The sequence below is a fragment of the Phyllostomus hastatus genome, unplaced genomic scaffold, assembly GCF_019186645.2.
Source record: "Phyllostomus hastatus isolate PE091 unplaced genomic scaffold, TTU_PhHast_1.1 phas_contig_196, whole genome shotgun sequence".
NCBI classification, from domain to species: domain Eukaryota; kingdom Metazoa; phylum Chordata; class Mammalia; order Chiroptera; family Phyllostomidae; genus Phyllostomus; species Phyllostomus hastatus.
In genome coordinates this window covers 28,990,114-29,006,813 of record NW_025333709.1, presented here as the reverse complement: position 1 = coordinate 29,006,813, position 16,700 = coordinate 28,990,114, and the positions used below count along the sequence as shown (strand labels likewise).

Here is a 16,700-nt window from a genome sequence, read left to right as displayed (position 1 = left end):
TGATCCAATGTATAGCTTTCAAAGATTGCTCTGGCTGCTGGGTAGACAATGAGTTGAAGGAAGTCAATGCAAGATTGCTGTTGTACAATGACCTGGTAAGAAGTAATGGTGGTTGTTTGCAATGGTTGGAGAGAAGTGGAAGGTTTTGATAAATACCTTATCAAAGGTATTCTACCTACTAGTAGAATGAATGGTAGTTGACAATAGATCGATTTGAAAGAATGTAATGGAGATATCAACAATTAATCCTAGGATTCTGGTTTGATAGTGAGATTAAGGAGACTGGAAAGGAAACTCATTTGGGAGGGAAAAATCAATAGTTAAGTTTTGAGCAAATTAAGCTTAAGATGCCTCTGAAACTTAAAAATAGATACTCTAAGAAGAGTGCTACATTCATCAATCTCTTAGAAGAGATCTGAGCGGCAGATATATATTTGGAGATCATGGCAATAAAGATGACATGTAAAGAGAGGTGCATTTTGACCTTTCTGAGAACAGGGTTAATGCAGGTGAGAGACAGGTGGACAGATTCCAGATTTCAGTGGGTTAAGAGGAAGTTGAGGCACCAGGCAACAAGTATAGACCATTATTTCGAGTAGCTTGAATAAAAAAGGGAGTAGAGAGATTAGGAAAAGCTTACGGGTATATATAGGGGTAGAGTAGAGGGGTTTTGTGATGAGAAGAGTTTTAAGCTTGTTTTTAAACTATGAATAAAGAGCTAGCATAGAGGGCGAGAATGAGTATCTAAGTGATCAGGGGGTGGGGGTATGTGTAAACTTGAAAGAATGAATTCTCATAGGAGGCAGAAAGATGGAATCCTGAACACAGGGGCTGGGGTCAGGCTATAAAGGAAGTAGGGGTGCCTCTTCCTCTGAAAAAACAGAGGGCTAACTTAGAATGGCGAAGATATAAAGAAGTTCCAAAGATGACGGGTGAGCCTACTGAGAGATTTCAGGCCTGAAATGGCTTCTACTGCTTTTGGTTGTAGTGACCAGTGACACTGCTTATACCCAGAGGATGAGATGAGGGTTGAGATCTTCCTCAATGGTTGCTGCAGAGGGTGGGACAAGGCACCCAAATGTTCCCTGATTGTTATTCCAAGCCCTTCTGTATCTCCAGGAATCTTGTGGCTATCAAAACCTCCCACGATAGTTTGATTGATTTCAAATTCCAAATCCTCGTGATGCTAAATGTATTGATTGATTCTTCTATATGCCATTAACTGTTTTTTATAGAATCCCAGGGCCATAAAGCTATTAATCTGCTTCAAGTTCAACTAGATTTTCAAGATAACAAGGCTTTATGGCCTGTCCAATTTTACTTGATTAGATGACACTACAGAAAATAAATCATCTTTAATTTTTCTCAAAGGACCTACCCAAGCAAAATATTTCTTCATCTGTGGGGTTGTGATGGAAGAGAATACAAACGAGTTCACTTTGTAAGGCAGGTAGCATTTCTACTCTGTTGTTCACAAAAGTTCAGTTGGTTCAACCTTACATTGGCAGAATGTCTACTTTACCATTCGTATTCCTCAACAGACACTACAGCTTCTCATTTGTAATCACTTGAAAGCTCAATTACAGTCTTCATAAATTCAGGGAGAGCTGTTTCAGCAAATAATGCAGCACCTGTTTCATAGTAAAGAGCTAAAATAGATGAATGACGGATTCTATATTTATTAATAGTTAGCAATGTATTGATTGCGTACTTAGGCAGGAACAAGCAAAGCTCATTTAAACTCCACGTTATTGCCATATGTTACTTTGTTGTTTGAAGTTATTCCTCTTAATATTTAAGATCTCTTTACATTGATTTATCTGTTGTTAAAGAGGGATATATTTTTAACTAAAATATTAAAGCTAAACAATGTTGTCATTTGAGGCTTTCAAATTTTTTTCTTAGATTAACATCAGCGGAATCAAGGACTATTTGGTTTCTTGCATCCACAGGCTATCCCTCTCTGCAGTTGCAAACATATGACCTTTGACCTAAAACTAATTCTGCCTCAGGTTCTGGGCTCTATGAACCTTTATTAGGGATAATTCCATTAACACAGACCAGTTTTTGGTTGATTCAGTATCCTCAGCCTAGCTGAGAGTGGTTCCAGTTGGTGCTGTACTTCTAATCATTGCCGTTCTGCTCCTTGCTCACCCGGTGATCGTAGGATTCTGTCACAGTACGATTACTTGGGTTTGGGCCCACGCTTCACCACTGTCCTTGCCCTGGGGCCCTGGGTAAGTTGTTTTACTTCTCTGAGCCTCAGATATATCATCTCTCAAATGTTGTTGGAAATAGTTATGTTACAGAGGGCTTAGGTTATATTAATGCCCAGCTCTGGTCTGGCAAGTAGAAGGCAGTTCTGTATTTTATCCCCCTTTCTCTGGGTTCCCACCATTATAAAGTCCTCATTACACGGATGCTTACAGACCTGAATTTTTGCTTTGCTTTGAGTAATATCTTTAGGGACTAGAGCTCTGTGACCTGCTGTTGGGTCACTTTAATGATGGCCACCATCTGTCTGCAATCCTGCATATTAGCTGACTTTAGGGTCCTAGTTACTCTGTCACATCCATCCGTCCAGACAGCCGACTGTATCTTACTGAATTGCCTCAATGATCATCAGATGCCTGAGTCACAAACTCTCAGCTGACACCTATTTCACGATTCTTTTGGACTATCTGGCTGTCTGTGCTTCCCCATTCGTGCCCCCAAAACTTATGTTTTGTTTCTGCCTCATTTACAGTTCTGTTTTAGTCATTGTGTGATATGATAAATGGACCTAAACATCATCTATTTTCTAAGTATGAATAAAGTAAATTGTTTGCTTAAAGAAAAATAGAGTTGATAATAATTGAAAAAAACTCAATATGTATTATAAAATAAAATACACATTTTAGGAGAAAATAAATGCTGATTTTAGTGCTTGCTAATTTACAACACAGAATAGATTCAATACTTGTCAAATTCATGAATTTTTAAAGTAAATGATGTAAACCACAAGATCTTTGAATGTTGAGAGGATGTCACATCCTACTGCTGTGCGGCAGAGGTAACGGCACAATTTCACCATCACTGGAAGACGTGTCGAGGGTAAACAGTGACCAACATAGAGAAACCAGTGAGTTACCCTCTTTCCACATCAGTTCCGAAGGCGATAGTTTACTTGCTTAGGTCAAGTTCTGCCTTATTTATAAAGTGCCACTGACCATTAAGAAATAATTGGGTTCATATTTTGTTTTTGTCTTTTGAATTTGGTTGTCACTGGCATTTAAACCAAAAGCAATCATCAGTACTTCCACATATGAACACTTATCAGTCGACTTATTTATATAATTTAAAAATTAGAATATTACTTAAAGAGTAGCTCATGGAATTTCTTGTTCATTCTAGTGTCTAGTTTTAGTAGAGCAACGTCTGTGTCTGAATCTATGGCTACAGCTGTGTAAGCATCTTTATTTCTATGTTTCTATTCAGTAAAACTGGAAAATCAATGTGATTAATAATCAGATAACTGGGAGTACATTTATTCTTTAATAATATTATGAGGTCACCTGAGTTTTTCCCTTTTTTCTTTACTGTTTTGATGTTTAAATTTGGGGAGTGTTTTAGATGATTTAAATAAATATCTGTCTACTGCTCGCATTACTTTAGGTGGTATTGCCATGCTCTGAATTAGAGACTGCACCTTTCTGTGCCGCTTAAAAATCAGGAAATGGCCTGGGCCTGGTATTCACAAAAAATGGACTCCACTGTCTGCTTGTTGATGGCTGTCGAACAATGAAACAAAGATAATCGATCAGGTTAAATCTTAGCGACTAAACTACTCAAATTGTTAAGAAAGCAATCATGTAGAAACTGCCCAAGAGCACAAACCAAAATCGGTCACTAGACCTGAAACGCATCAAGTCTTTGACCCGATGCACAAGCCTCATGAAGGTTTGTTCTTCCTACAAAGAAAGACAAAAGCACACGAGACTCCACCGTAGTGTTTTGCTAAAAGATGACAATTTACAATCCTTCAGGCCGACACACTAAATCAAAAATGATCTCACAAAGTCTTCACATATTAAAATGTTTTTCCTCTCTTGTTAATGCAGCTTGGGTATTGGAACACTTCGGGAGAAGCTCCACTTGGATGAGAAAACATGAGTTCATAAATCATCCAGTTAAACTAAGTAGACTTTTCCTAATGGTGCAAAAATCTAACTGCATTGAAATGATCCTGGAGCCACCAATAACAGGGAGAGTGTCACTAGCCTGGGAAACGCTTAAAAAGCTGGTAGCAAACATCCCAAAACCAATTATTCAGCGCAAGGTCGAATTTAGCAACCCTCCTTTATCTCATTCCCCTGTCCAAGGAACTCACAGCTTTCAATCTCCAGGGTGCAGTTTTGTTCATCCAGAGGGTATCTTCGCAGGTCCATCATACAAGCAGCTGTGGTTGTGATGCTGTCAGGAGGAGAGACAGAAAAAAGAGCATCATGAAAGATAGATTCAGAAAAGGATGATGGCTTTCATTTCCAGGCTTCCCAGCCCTGAATCATGTTTACCAGGGGTCATAAACATTTTGTGGTTAAAATTTTTGAAGGCCAGCAGATTGAATTGGAGTCTTTCTTTGCTACTGACTAGTGGTGTGAACTTGGGCTATTTAATTTATCTCCATGAGCCTCTGACCCCACTTTATCTTCTTGGGGGCGGTGCTTTTTAGATGGCAGCCTACTTGTTTTGACGGTGCTTATTTGTGTTAACAATGCATCTTGGAATTGGTTTTACAGTAAATAATAAGCTGTCTTAAAATTTTTACTGCAGTGTGTTCAGTTGTATGAAATACCATAATTTATTTTCCCAGTCACCCTTCGGTGAGCATTTACATTGTTTCTTGTCTTTTATTTTTACAAATGAAGATGTTCTGAATATACTGGCATACTTTATTATGTGTCATAACACCTGTTGGCTATCTCTAAAAAGGAAATGGCTAGGAAAAAGGTAAACACGTTGTATCTTTTGCCACATTGCCCTTGGGAGAGGTTGTGCCAGTTTACACTCCCATCAACAGTGTATCTAAATTTGACAAAGTACTCTTCATTCCTATGTTTTTGAGGCTGCCCAGGTGAGTTATTATTTTGGTCATGTGTGTTAACCTAACAGGAACCTTCTTCTCAAAAGCATCATTACAAAAGCCCTAGCCCTTCCCAAGTTCTCTGTGGCTTTCCTCATGAAAAATGAAAGTTCACAGGATGAACGCTGGGACATTCCCTTTGAAGCCTTTCTCAGGCGAGATGTTGGTCAGTTGAATCAGATGTATTTGAGCAATAGGCGAGAGCAAAAAATAAATTTCAAGTTTAATTTAAAAAATTTCTTCAAAGTGTTTTAAAAAACTTAAAGACCAGTTGTATTCCAGAATTCAGCATGTACCAGGATTTTACTAGATTCCTTTTTTCTTTCTGTTCTCATAATTACATGAATTGATTGATTTTTTCACTTAAAATAATCTGCATCTTTTGTTGTCTGAAAATACAATTGTACAACATTATTTTTATAGACTGCATAGTGTTTCAAATGCTCTTAATAAGGCAGTACAATACATATTTTAAAACACTTTAGAAATGATTTACTTTACTGTAGTGTTTGTTTAACAGCTGCGTCTGCATAAAAACTGTGAATATGCAAATGTGATCTGTGAATTCCTGAAGTGTGGCCAGTCCTGTTACCCACTCGGCAGTGGGTAATTTTCCCCACAGGGGACATTCGGCAATGTCTGTGGGCAGTTTTTGATGGTCAGGCTGGTGGTGGAGGCTTGATGCTCACATCCAGTTGGCGGAGGCCAGGGATGCTGCTAAGCACCCTGCGATGACCAGGGAAGCCCCCATTGATAAATAATTGTGCTTCAAAATGTCAGAGTGCCAAGGCTGGGAAACTTGGCTACAGAGGTAGTTTTTTTCCTTTGAGGATGGCATTAATGAAATGAATCTTACACAGAAGCTCCATATGTAAAATACAAATGAAATAAAAACAAAACAGTGTTTTGTTAATATAAAATTACCTTATAAGTTCAAGTGTTGACATGTATTTTATGAGCATACAAATTTGAAAGCAGGGATTATAATTAGGGTCTTAAATCTTCCTCAGCAGCAATAATTTTCTGTTGTATCTTATTAGTTTAGTACTGAGAAGAATCTTAATAGTAAAACATTTGTTTCTAAACATCTTACATGACCAGCCATAGGCTACCCTGAATTAGATGAAAAACAAAACCTGTGTCTCAAGTAACCACCTCTATGATTAATAACACCTTTATACATTCATAGGTAGTTGATCTCTAGTAGGTGCTTAATGATGGATTAATAGGAAGCTTGACTTGCTTCAAAATAAAAATGCTCCATGCTCTGCATAAATTAACCTGGCTGCATAAGTTAATATTGTGGTGGTCTTAAATACATGAAAATGTACATAGGATACAATACAGTGTATTTGTTTCTTATTATGATTTTAAATAATTATACTATTTTAACCCAAAATTAGAATTAAATATTATTTGTGGGACTATTAAAGAGCTTTAGAGATACTTGAGAATATCGCTGAATCCCACTGGTCTGCACATCTCATTTGCCAGACCTGACCTGTTCAGATGCGTGACATCTGGTTAGGTAAGCATATCGTATCAAAATCGGGACACACATTGACATCTTACACTGAACCACCAGTTCACATGTCATGGGGCTCTGGAGTTTTTAAGAGCAATTTGAAGAGCTAATGAAGCCTTGTGTATAAATGAATAACTAATGTCTCATGTGTATGCATCCTACAGTTGTGAGTAATGAAAAAGAAAACAACTTTGGAAAGCATAACTGAACTTACTATTGTTATGTGTTATGATCAATCTGTTTAGCAATCAATAGATCTAAGTAATCTAACTGATATTACTTTGGGAAACCACACATCACAGCAGAGGCTTGCCCATGACTTGATATGTTTTCAGCTATGATCTACTATGTCAGTTAACTAGTCTTGTCTCAAATCCTATCATGATACCCAGAAACGTTGAGTAATTGTAACTCAGAAAGGGAGGGTATCAAGGCAACTCCAGGAAATCAAGTGCTTGACTTCCTCTGGAAAGTACTGACACTAGTTTAGTGAAACAGCTTCTGTCTTGGCAGCTATCTGCTCCAAATTTCCATTTCCCCAGAGTATTTCATTGGCCAAACTTGCATTAGGTGCCAACTCTCTGAAAATTATGTAGTAAGGGCTGGAAGGAAGCCACAGACTTACAAATATGGTCCCCAGAGTCTCACAAGGGCCCTGAGAAGAGAGGGATCACTGAGACTCAGACGGGATCCCCTATGTAAGCAGTGCTCATAAATTCGCATTGTGGCCTGTGGAAATTTATACAATGGAGTGTCAGTCTCTGCTAATTTAAGGGTGTGGCATTTCTGGATTTTGTAATGCTTACGGCTGAGTGAGCTGAATGTGTTGAGCTCTTTATGAGAAAAAAGTGCTCAGAAAGAATCCCAGGGTCACTGACAAACAGCGAGATGTCCCTGGATGTCTCCTGTGTCTTCTGGGTGAGAGGCAGCAGTGAACATCTCGAAGAATGACTGCTCCCTCCCTGTCTTTCCATTTGTTCACCTGGCTGAATTAATTGCTCAGCCCTAGTCAGTCACCTCTGCAATGCATGAACAACTCCATATAGAAATGTACTCACATTGAGGCTGGAGCAGCCTGATGCTCTAAGTCTACGGAATCCAAGGTGTTAAAGATCCCAAAACTGGATGGTTTGAGAGCTTCAAGATTGAAGGGCTTTTTAAATGTTGTTTTTAACTTTTCACACTCAAGCATTAACTGACTTTTTCTGAATGTAGAATTCCCAGGGGTACAGATTCATGATAGCGTAACATTCATCTGTCTTCTTTCAAAGACTTTTAGAATGGCTTACATTATAATCCAATTTATTGACATTTTGAAGGTTAGGTCAGAACACTATAATAGGCTGTTAAAACTATGGTCCCATGATACTGGAGAGTGAACGGAAATCATATTGCTGTAGTATTCATTTATGAAGGTGTATTCTGCATGGTCACTGACTTGAAGAGTCACAGTAATTACAAATCATGTATATTTGATGTCTAAGGGCAGCATGACCCTCACTGCTGACAAAACAGGATCCCAGAGGTTCTGGCCCATAGCAGCTTAAAATCTGGCTACACACACACACACACACACACACACACACACATTCACACGCGAACATATAAAGAGCACTTGGTATATAAGAATATGAACTTAAATGAACAAATTATATACATATACTTGGGATTTCAATTATATAAGGATAAGCTTTTAGGTTTTAAACCTGATCTCTGTAGAACATAACTGTAAAAACTTAATAGAATCTATATTAAAAGAATAAGAGAACAGAGAGGGAAAAAAAGCTTGAATATGATGAATTCTACTATGATACTTTGGTAGACACTATAGTAGACACTATAGACACTAATATAACACAACTTAGACTGGTGAGATTGGTAGTGAGTGACAATTATAAGACTGGTATCAGCATCACTTAGTAAAGTGCTTTTGAAGAATGTCTTCTTTGGCCTTGAGACTGCACCCTTAATCCCTGTGAGGTTTACCACCCAAAGACACTGATGAGAAGAGATGGATGGGTTAGCCTAAGTCACAATGAAAGAGTACGTGGATTTTTTCTCCTTCACCAGCACTTACTAAGTGGTGTAAAGACTGTGTATGAACTTTATAATTGCCATCAAATTTTATTCTAGGTAAGCTATTATGTTTAAGAAAATACCTTGTTATTTGCAGGTGAAATCCTGAGAGCACCAAACAAAAATGATAAGAAAACCAAAGAAGGTAAACTGCCGTGTGAGATTTAAGAGGAATGTAAGTATGAGTAGCAAAATAGTGGAATAGAGAAAATGGAATAGAGTAAGAACGGTCATACTATAAATTCAATTTTAGGATTTTTGCAATGCTATGATAATAACTTTTTCTCTATTTACTTAAAGCAAGCCCCTCACCCTGAGTAAATCCTTGTAAAATATTTTATTTTTATTCTTGGAAAGGGGCTGCATTTTATATCTTGGCAGCATTCATTGAACAGTATTTTATACATTGAACCAACTCAGCAAAAACTGAATTTTGAACCCAGTTCAGAACTTCAAAGCCAGAGATGGCCAAATTGTGCTTGCCTTTTCCATTTCCTTGCTTTCCCTATCTTCCTGAGGCTGCTTGCATTCCTTGGCTCATGCCCACTTCTTCCATCCTCAAAGAACATCACCCCAGTGACTGCTTCTGTCCTCACATCTCTTCACCCTCTACCTCTCCCACCTTCTTTAGATATGAACATGTGTGATTACATTGGGCCCATTTTCATAATCTCATTCCAGAATTCCTAATATAATCACATCTGCAGAGTCCCTTTTGACATGTATGGTGACATATTTATAAGTCTCAAGAATTAGGACATGGATAGCTTTGGATGGCCATTATTCTGACTACCCCACATGTATTATTTAATGTATTGTGTAAAATTACCTTTTTATGTTTATGTCACTTTTACATCAAGTTCAAAGATAAAGAAACTGACATCTGTTGGGATTAAAGAAATGTTTCCAGCCCGGGCTGGCATAGCTCAGTGGATTGAGTGCGGGCTATGAACCAAAGCATCACAGGTTCGATTCCCAGTCAGGACACATGCTTGGATTGCAGGCCATGGCCCCTAGCAACCGCACATTAATGTTTCTCTCTCTCTCTCTCTCTTTCTCCCTCCCTTCCCTCTCTAAAAATAAATAAATAAAATCTTAAAAAAAAAAGAAATGTTTCCAAATGGACAAAGTCTGTAAATGGTAGCCCTGGGATGCGAATTCAGATTATTCTGGATTCAAGAGCTAGGGTTTGTTTTCTCTCCAGTTAGTATATTCAGGGCAGTCTGAGCAAGGGACTATTGGTTCAGTAAAATTTTTCCCACAAGCAATAATAAAAATTAAAGAAATTAAAGTTGACCTTATTATATATTTTTAGTGTTCTTTTAGTTATCAGTAATTCAGGACATTCTTTACCCAGCCAATAATGCAAGTAAAAATGATAGAGGACTTATATCAGAAATCAGGCAATATTGTGAGCATTGAAACTACAGTATTTAAAAATATCCAACTGCACCTTTATACTGTCAAAATTATTTTGTTTTTGTTTATTTTAATATTGTCATGACTCAGAAAATACATGATAGAACCACCATCTTTTGGTTTCATAAAATGGCTAGACAGGATATGCTTATCTTTCATTTGGGACAATCTTTGCCATTTTGCTAGAAAACCAAATATGTCATATCAGAGAAAGGATTCCATTATCAAGAAAACATGTACATCATTTAGAAGAGAGAGAGTTCAATCCTACACTTTTCAGTTGGTGGCAACTTGGACCAAAGATGCCTTAGCCTTGATTTGTGAACAGAGGTATCAGGTAGGTGGGGTGCAGTGGGGAACAGGGAAAGAGAAGAAGGTTATTATTTGCACATACAAGTTCAATGCTTGGTACATGGAAGTCACTCAGTTAACTGTGGCTATTATTATTTTAAAACTATATGCTTCTGAATAAATAAATAAATAAATGTATTTAAGCTTACTAATATAAATGCATTCTAAGATTAATACATAGTCATAGTAAAACACCTGAAAAATACAGAAAGTTATATATAAAAGAATAAAAATAATCCATAATCTCATGACTATGACCTTACTATTAATTTATTTTCTTCTAAGTACATCACTTAATGAAGTTATACTGTGTTTAACAATTTCATTTGCTGCTTTTTGGATAACCTTATAGGTAAGACTTTTCTTAAGTCATTGTTATTTTCCATGAACCAACTTTTAATAAATTCTCAGGATTCTGTTATACAGACACCCCATAACTTACTTACCATTCCTCTATTGTAATATCATTACGCACTCTTTGGTGATGCTTTAAAAAATCCACACTATAATCAATACTACTCATATAGTTTTATTTTTGCTTTTGGTTTCTGCTTTCTTGCCCCCTCCATTTTGTACTCTTAGTGCTGAATGCTAATGACACTCTTCTCAGTGCAATTCCAAGCAGTCATTTTCAGGTAATTAGCTACATACCAAATGTTGTGTAAATGGGCCCATTCTTATTCATTTCTGTCGGGTTGGGGTGATTCATGGACCACTTTGTGAATATGAGAAACAGTTCATAAATCAGAGTGGCCAGGGATGGGAGAGAAAAAAAAAGAAGAAGTAGTAATGAGGCAGTAGTAATTAATAGATCCTTGTCAAGGATCCAATGCCCATCTCACTCATGTTTTACCGTAGACGTCTGGCAGGCTATTAGAGTTCAAGACAGGCTATTTTTCCCCTAAATTACGTCACTAGGTTCATTTATATGTCTTTGAAGTATAAGAGCATGTATTAAATTTCTACAATGTGTAATGTGTCCTAATTATAATTAGATGAAATATGTGCTAGAGGACAAAGAAAACAAGGCTACCTCCCCCAAATCAGAGCATCTTTATTCTCATCATCTTGATCATCAGGAATTTCTATAGTGGACAGATTGTGAGGAATTAAAACATTAACAAGCTCTTAAACAATGGGAAGGGACTTAGAATTGAAGTAAAAGTCAAAATCAAAGTCAAAAGAAATGTTTACCTTGAACTGAATGTTATGACTTGGTAATAAGTACAGAATAGTTAAACAAGGACTCAGTCAGAATTAGAAGATAAAATAAAGATATTGCCTTCTTTTACAGTTATTATTATTTTTGATTATGTGCAAAAATGCTCTATTGCTTTGCCACATGGTGATTTACACCAGAACAAAGAGTTGACACATTTACCAAAAGGTAATCAGAATAATCTTGGAACAGCATTCCTGAAGGAGTGAAGTAAGATTCAAGAGTGGCAACGTTAAAACCACATTGTCTTAGGACACACTTTTCCCTTGAGAAACATCACTAATCATCAGAGAAATGCACATTAAAACCACAATGAGATATCATCTCATACCTGTCAGAATGACTATCATCAATAAATTAACAAACAAGTGCTGGCAAGCATGAGGAGAAAGGGGAAACCTTCTTCACTTTTGTGGGAATTCAACAGCCACTGTGGAAAACAGTATAAAGTTTGCCTCGAAAATTTCAAAATAGAACTCCCTTTGACCCAGCAACTCCACTTCTGCAAATTTATCCAAAAGAAACCTAAAACACTAATTTGAAAGAACATAAGCACCCCTATGTTCATTGTACCATTATTTACAATAGCTAGGATTTGGAAGCAGCCCAAAGGTCCATCAGTAGATGAGTGGATAAAACACCCATGGTACATTTACACAGTGGAATACTACTCAGCTATAACAAAAGAAGAAAATTTTACCCTTTGTGACAGCATGGGTGGACCTGAAGAGCATTATGCTGAGTAAAATATTAGCCAGTCAGAGAAAGACAAGTACCATATGATTTCACTAATTTGTAGAATCTAGTAAACAAACCAAAGCAAAATGAAGACAGACTCAGAGAACAAGCTGTGGCTCTACACGGAGGTGGGGCGGTTGGGGGAGGAGGGATTGAGCACAAAATGAAAAAGGACTCATGGACACAGACAACAGTGTGGTGATTGTGGGGGCTGGGGGCAGGGGGTGGATGGAGAGGGGAGAGGGTATAAGGGTGATAAATGGCAATGGAAAAATGCAATAAAAGTAAGCTATTAAAAATAAAAAAAAAACAAGATCCAAAACAAGTATAAATAAAGCAGGTGTATAAATTGTGCAGAATTTTGAGCTCCCTATGGGATGAGAACAGGGCACATCATTCTTTTTAAAAATAAATAATTAATAAATTAAAAATATGTTGACAGTAGTGGAGAAATATTACTTGTAACACAGCAAGCATTGTTACTGGGGCATGTTTACATTTAATCTCCCCTCCTATTGGATTTTTGCATATTTATAACCATGTTCAAGATTATGTTTTCTTCCCTTTAATTCTTATGAGTATAACATTTATTTCATTGGCATCAGGATGGCAAATTTTTTGGTAAGAAAACAATATATCTTATGTTGGACATTTAGATGGCTTTCAGTCTTATCAGTTTAAAATAGACTAAAATAAACATTTTCATGAATGTATGTTTTTTTTCCACATTTTGGATTTTTTCTTTAAGATGGAAACACAATAACAGAATTACTGTATCTAAAGATAGACACTTTTTTGACTTCTTACATTATATATAGCCAATTAAGAAAATACTTTCTTAAAAGACTAAAATTATAATGCAATGAAATACTAATTTCCCTACATTATTGCTTGATTGGATGTTATACTGGTTTTTAATATATGAACATTGATACTTTCAATTTATTTTAATTTTTCAATTACTAACAGTAAAGAATTTTTAAATAAATTTATTTACAAATTTTATTTGGAACTATTCCTTCTAGAAACTAAAATCAGTAGTGATGTATAATTTTATGATTAAAAGAAGACCAGGTTTTACCAAATATCAGGCAAGAATGAAGAGAGTTCCATTATAGATTAACTTCACTGTTGTCTTGTTCAGTTAATTAAGTGAATAAATGTATGTTGAATTTAATAAGTCCGTGACATGTGTTTTCATGGTTTTACTGCTTTTTTGAAGTATAATTATAGAAATAAAAATCTAAAATAAAACATATTGCTTTTTGGGGTTCATAATGAACACCATCAAAATTAAGCTAATTGAGAGGTGATTTTGATGTCTAAAAGACAAAGTAGGAAGGTGATTTTATATGTTTCCACATTAATGATGAAGCATTCTAGATGTTGGAATAATAACAAAAATATGATTTTAGGGCTTTTGTCAAGCAAGAATTTCCAAATGAAGCTGCAAAATACAATTGTCTTTTCTATTCATTTTTATACATACAATGTTAAATAGGTAAAATCTGGGTGGTTTGGCATGATCCAGCCATTCTGTACCTCAGTGCCTAGTCACCTGCACCAAGGAGACAATAGAGATTTTTATTCATCAGGCATTCCTGTAGTAGCAAAAACGGGTAAGGGTCCCAACCCTCCAGCAAACCAAAAAGAGACATAATGAGCAAGTTAACTGAAGTGAAAATGAATAAACTAGTTGTACATGTATCCACATGGGTGTACTTCACATAACGTTGTATGAAAAAAAAAGCACAGAAAGAATGCCTACAAAAAACTACATATATTTAAAATTTTACAAGACTGAATTCTATTTCTTAGGAAATCACTAGAGTGTTTGTGTGTGCATGTGTGTAGTAAAATACAAAAATAGGCATTGAAATGATACACATGGCAATTTTGGCACAGTAGTTGTGTTCAGGGAGGAAGAGGTAGGGGAAGGAGAGACAGGATGAGATGCAGATGGAATTGTAGTCATCTCTGAAAGTCCTCCCTCCCTCCCATCTTTCCTTCTTTTCCTCCCTCCTTGTCTCCCTCCCTCCCCTCTTTCTTCCTTCCCTCCTCCTTTCCCTTTTCCTCTTTCTTCCCCTCCCTTCCTTTCCCTTTGTCCATCTTTCTGTCATGCCTCCTTTAAGGAAAGATAAAGCAAATAAGAAAACAGATTAACCTATTTTTAATCTGGCCATTACTCTCCAATTTGATGGTCTCACATAAGCAGATAAGTCCTAAGTTACCCACTTACACTCATTTTAAATGTTGTTTTGAACTGCATGTAGCCACTTTCCTGTCCCCCATCCCAGGTTTACCATAAAAAAGGAAAGAAATACAAAATTTCTCTCTTCCTCACCTTGACTCTCTACCTAATAGGCATTTAATAGTGGGCATGATTATAATCTTCTGAAATGAGTCCCTTCAGTCAAGGAATCTATCAACTTATATAGATTTTGGTATTTGAAATTGATATATCTTTCCTCACATTTTTTATCACAATTTGCAATTACACATTTATTTATTTGACTACTTGTTTCTTGGGTGACTGCTTGGATAGATGGTCCATGCCACCAGGGAAATGACCTCTCAGTGAGTGATTCATTTACCAGCTTCCAGTCCAATGTTGTGTAAATTAATGGAGTTAAAATGCAATTTAAGGAAACACTGAAATCATTACTTCTCTAAAAAAGACAGAAAAAGACCAGTGTGCTGTTATTAAAAAGCTATGCCAATGTTGCTTGGAATATAAGTTTAGGATAAAGATCCATTTCCCCCATTCAGATTCAATTTCTTATTAGAAATCATCTTGGGTGCATTTGCTAAGTGAACAGCCACAGGCTATAGTCAGTGGGATAATTTCTAGGACCATGAAGCTGCTCAAAGCATGATTAATTTAAGTCAGATATCATGGATTTCTCATCTGTTACAATTTTTAGGTGCTATTTAGCTCAACAGAGAAGTGGTTGTAATACTGGCATTTACATTAAATAGTCCTTCCACTGCTAGGATTATATCCTAAGAACCTTGAAACACCAATCCCAAAGAACCTATACACCCCAATGTTCATAGCAGCACAACTTACCATAGCCAAGTGCTGGAAGCAACCTACTTGCCCATCAGTAAATAAATGGATCAAAAAACTATGGTACATTTACACAATGGAATTCTATGCAGCAGAAAGAAAGGAGGAGCTCCCACCCTTTGCAACAACATGGATGGAACTGGAGAGCATTATGCTAAGTGAAATAAGCCAGGCAGTGAAAGACAAATACAATATGATCTCACCATTAAAACAGGAACCTAATCAACAAAACAAACAGACAGGCAAAATAGAACCAAAGGCACTGAATAGGGAACAGTCTAACAATGACCAGAAGGGAGAGGGAAGAGGATTTCAGGGGAAAAGGGGAAGGGTCTACAGGAACAAGTATAAAGGACACATGGACAAGTGAGGGGTAGAAACAGGCAGGAGGTAGGGAGGGCTTGGGGGGTGGGCTGGGATGGGAGTAAAAGGCAGAAAACCGTACTTGAACAACAATTTAAAAATTGCCCAAATGTCAACGTAAGTATTGGTACTCTTTCTTCCATTGTTTTTGAGAGTATGAATAGATTAGGGCCTCAGGGTGAGCAAAGTTAGTTTCTATTCCAGGAACATAATAAGGATTATCATTGTCAAGAGAATGAATGGACGGGGCCTGCCATTGTCAATGGAATGAACACAATTCAGTGGTTCATCTGTGTCATACTTTCTCTCACCTTAGACTGGATTTCTCTATGTGAACAGCAAAAATTTACATGGCATGAGAAGATTTTTAAAAAATCTTTAAAACATCAAATTTATATCAGCATTTTCAGAACACTAACTTCATAAGCAGTTATTAATGACTAATTCATGTTTGGTTAATTTTTCAATTTAAAAACTGAAGAAAAATGAAGGACTGCTTAGATAATCCAGGAAATGACACACAAATGGACATAAAGAAGAGAAACTTAAAAATACCTTGTAATAGGAAGTAACATGATGTTCTTCTCACATACATAAAAAATATATAAATAGCACACCTTCAACATTTAAAGTATAATTTTAACTACCATTATTATTCTCCATTTAATATTAATAATGAATACTTAGCTATATTTACATCCATTGGTATGCAAATACATAATTTATAGTTATACCTCAAGAGGGCTGTGATTGGTTTATTCAATGACAAGTGCAAGTAATTTACATAATTCACAGTAGTTTTGTGAATTACCTGTTT

General features: G+C 36.5%; 1 protein-coding gene across 1 annotated transcript in view; it reads right to left on the bottom strand.

Annotated features, from left to right (window-relative positions):
* The window catches only part of GABRB1 (gamma-aminobutyric acid type A receptor subunit beta1), a 332,210-nt gene that overhangs the window by 89,374 nt on the left and 226,136 nt on the right, over positions 1 to 16,700 (bottom strand). The window contains exon 5 of the mRNA XM_045834675.1: positions 4,370 to 4,452. Coding sequence (XP_045690631.1) covers positions 4,370 to 4,452 — 83 coding nt within the window. The remainder of the gene's footprint in view (positions 1 to 4,369; positions 4,453 to 16,700) is intronic.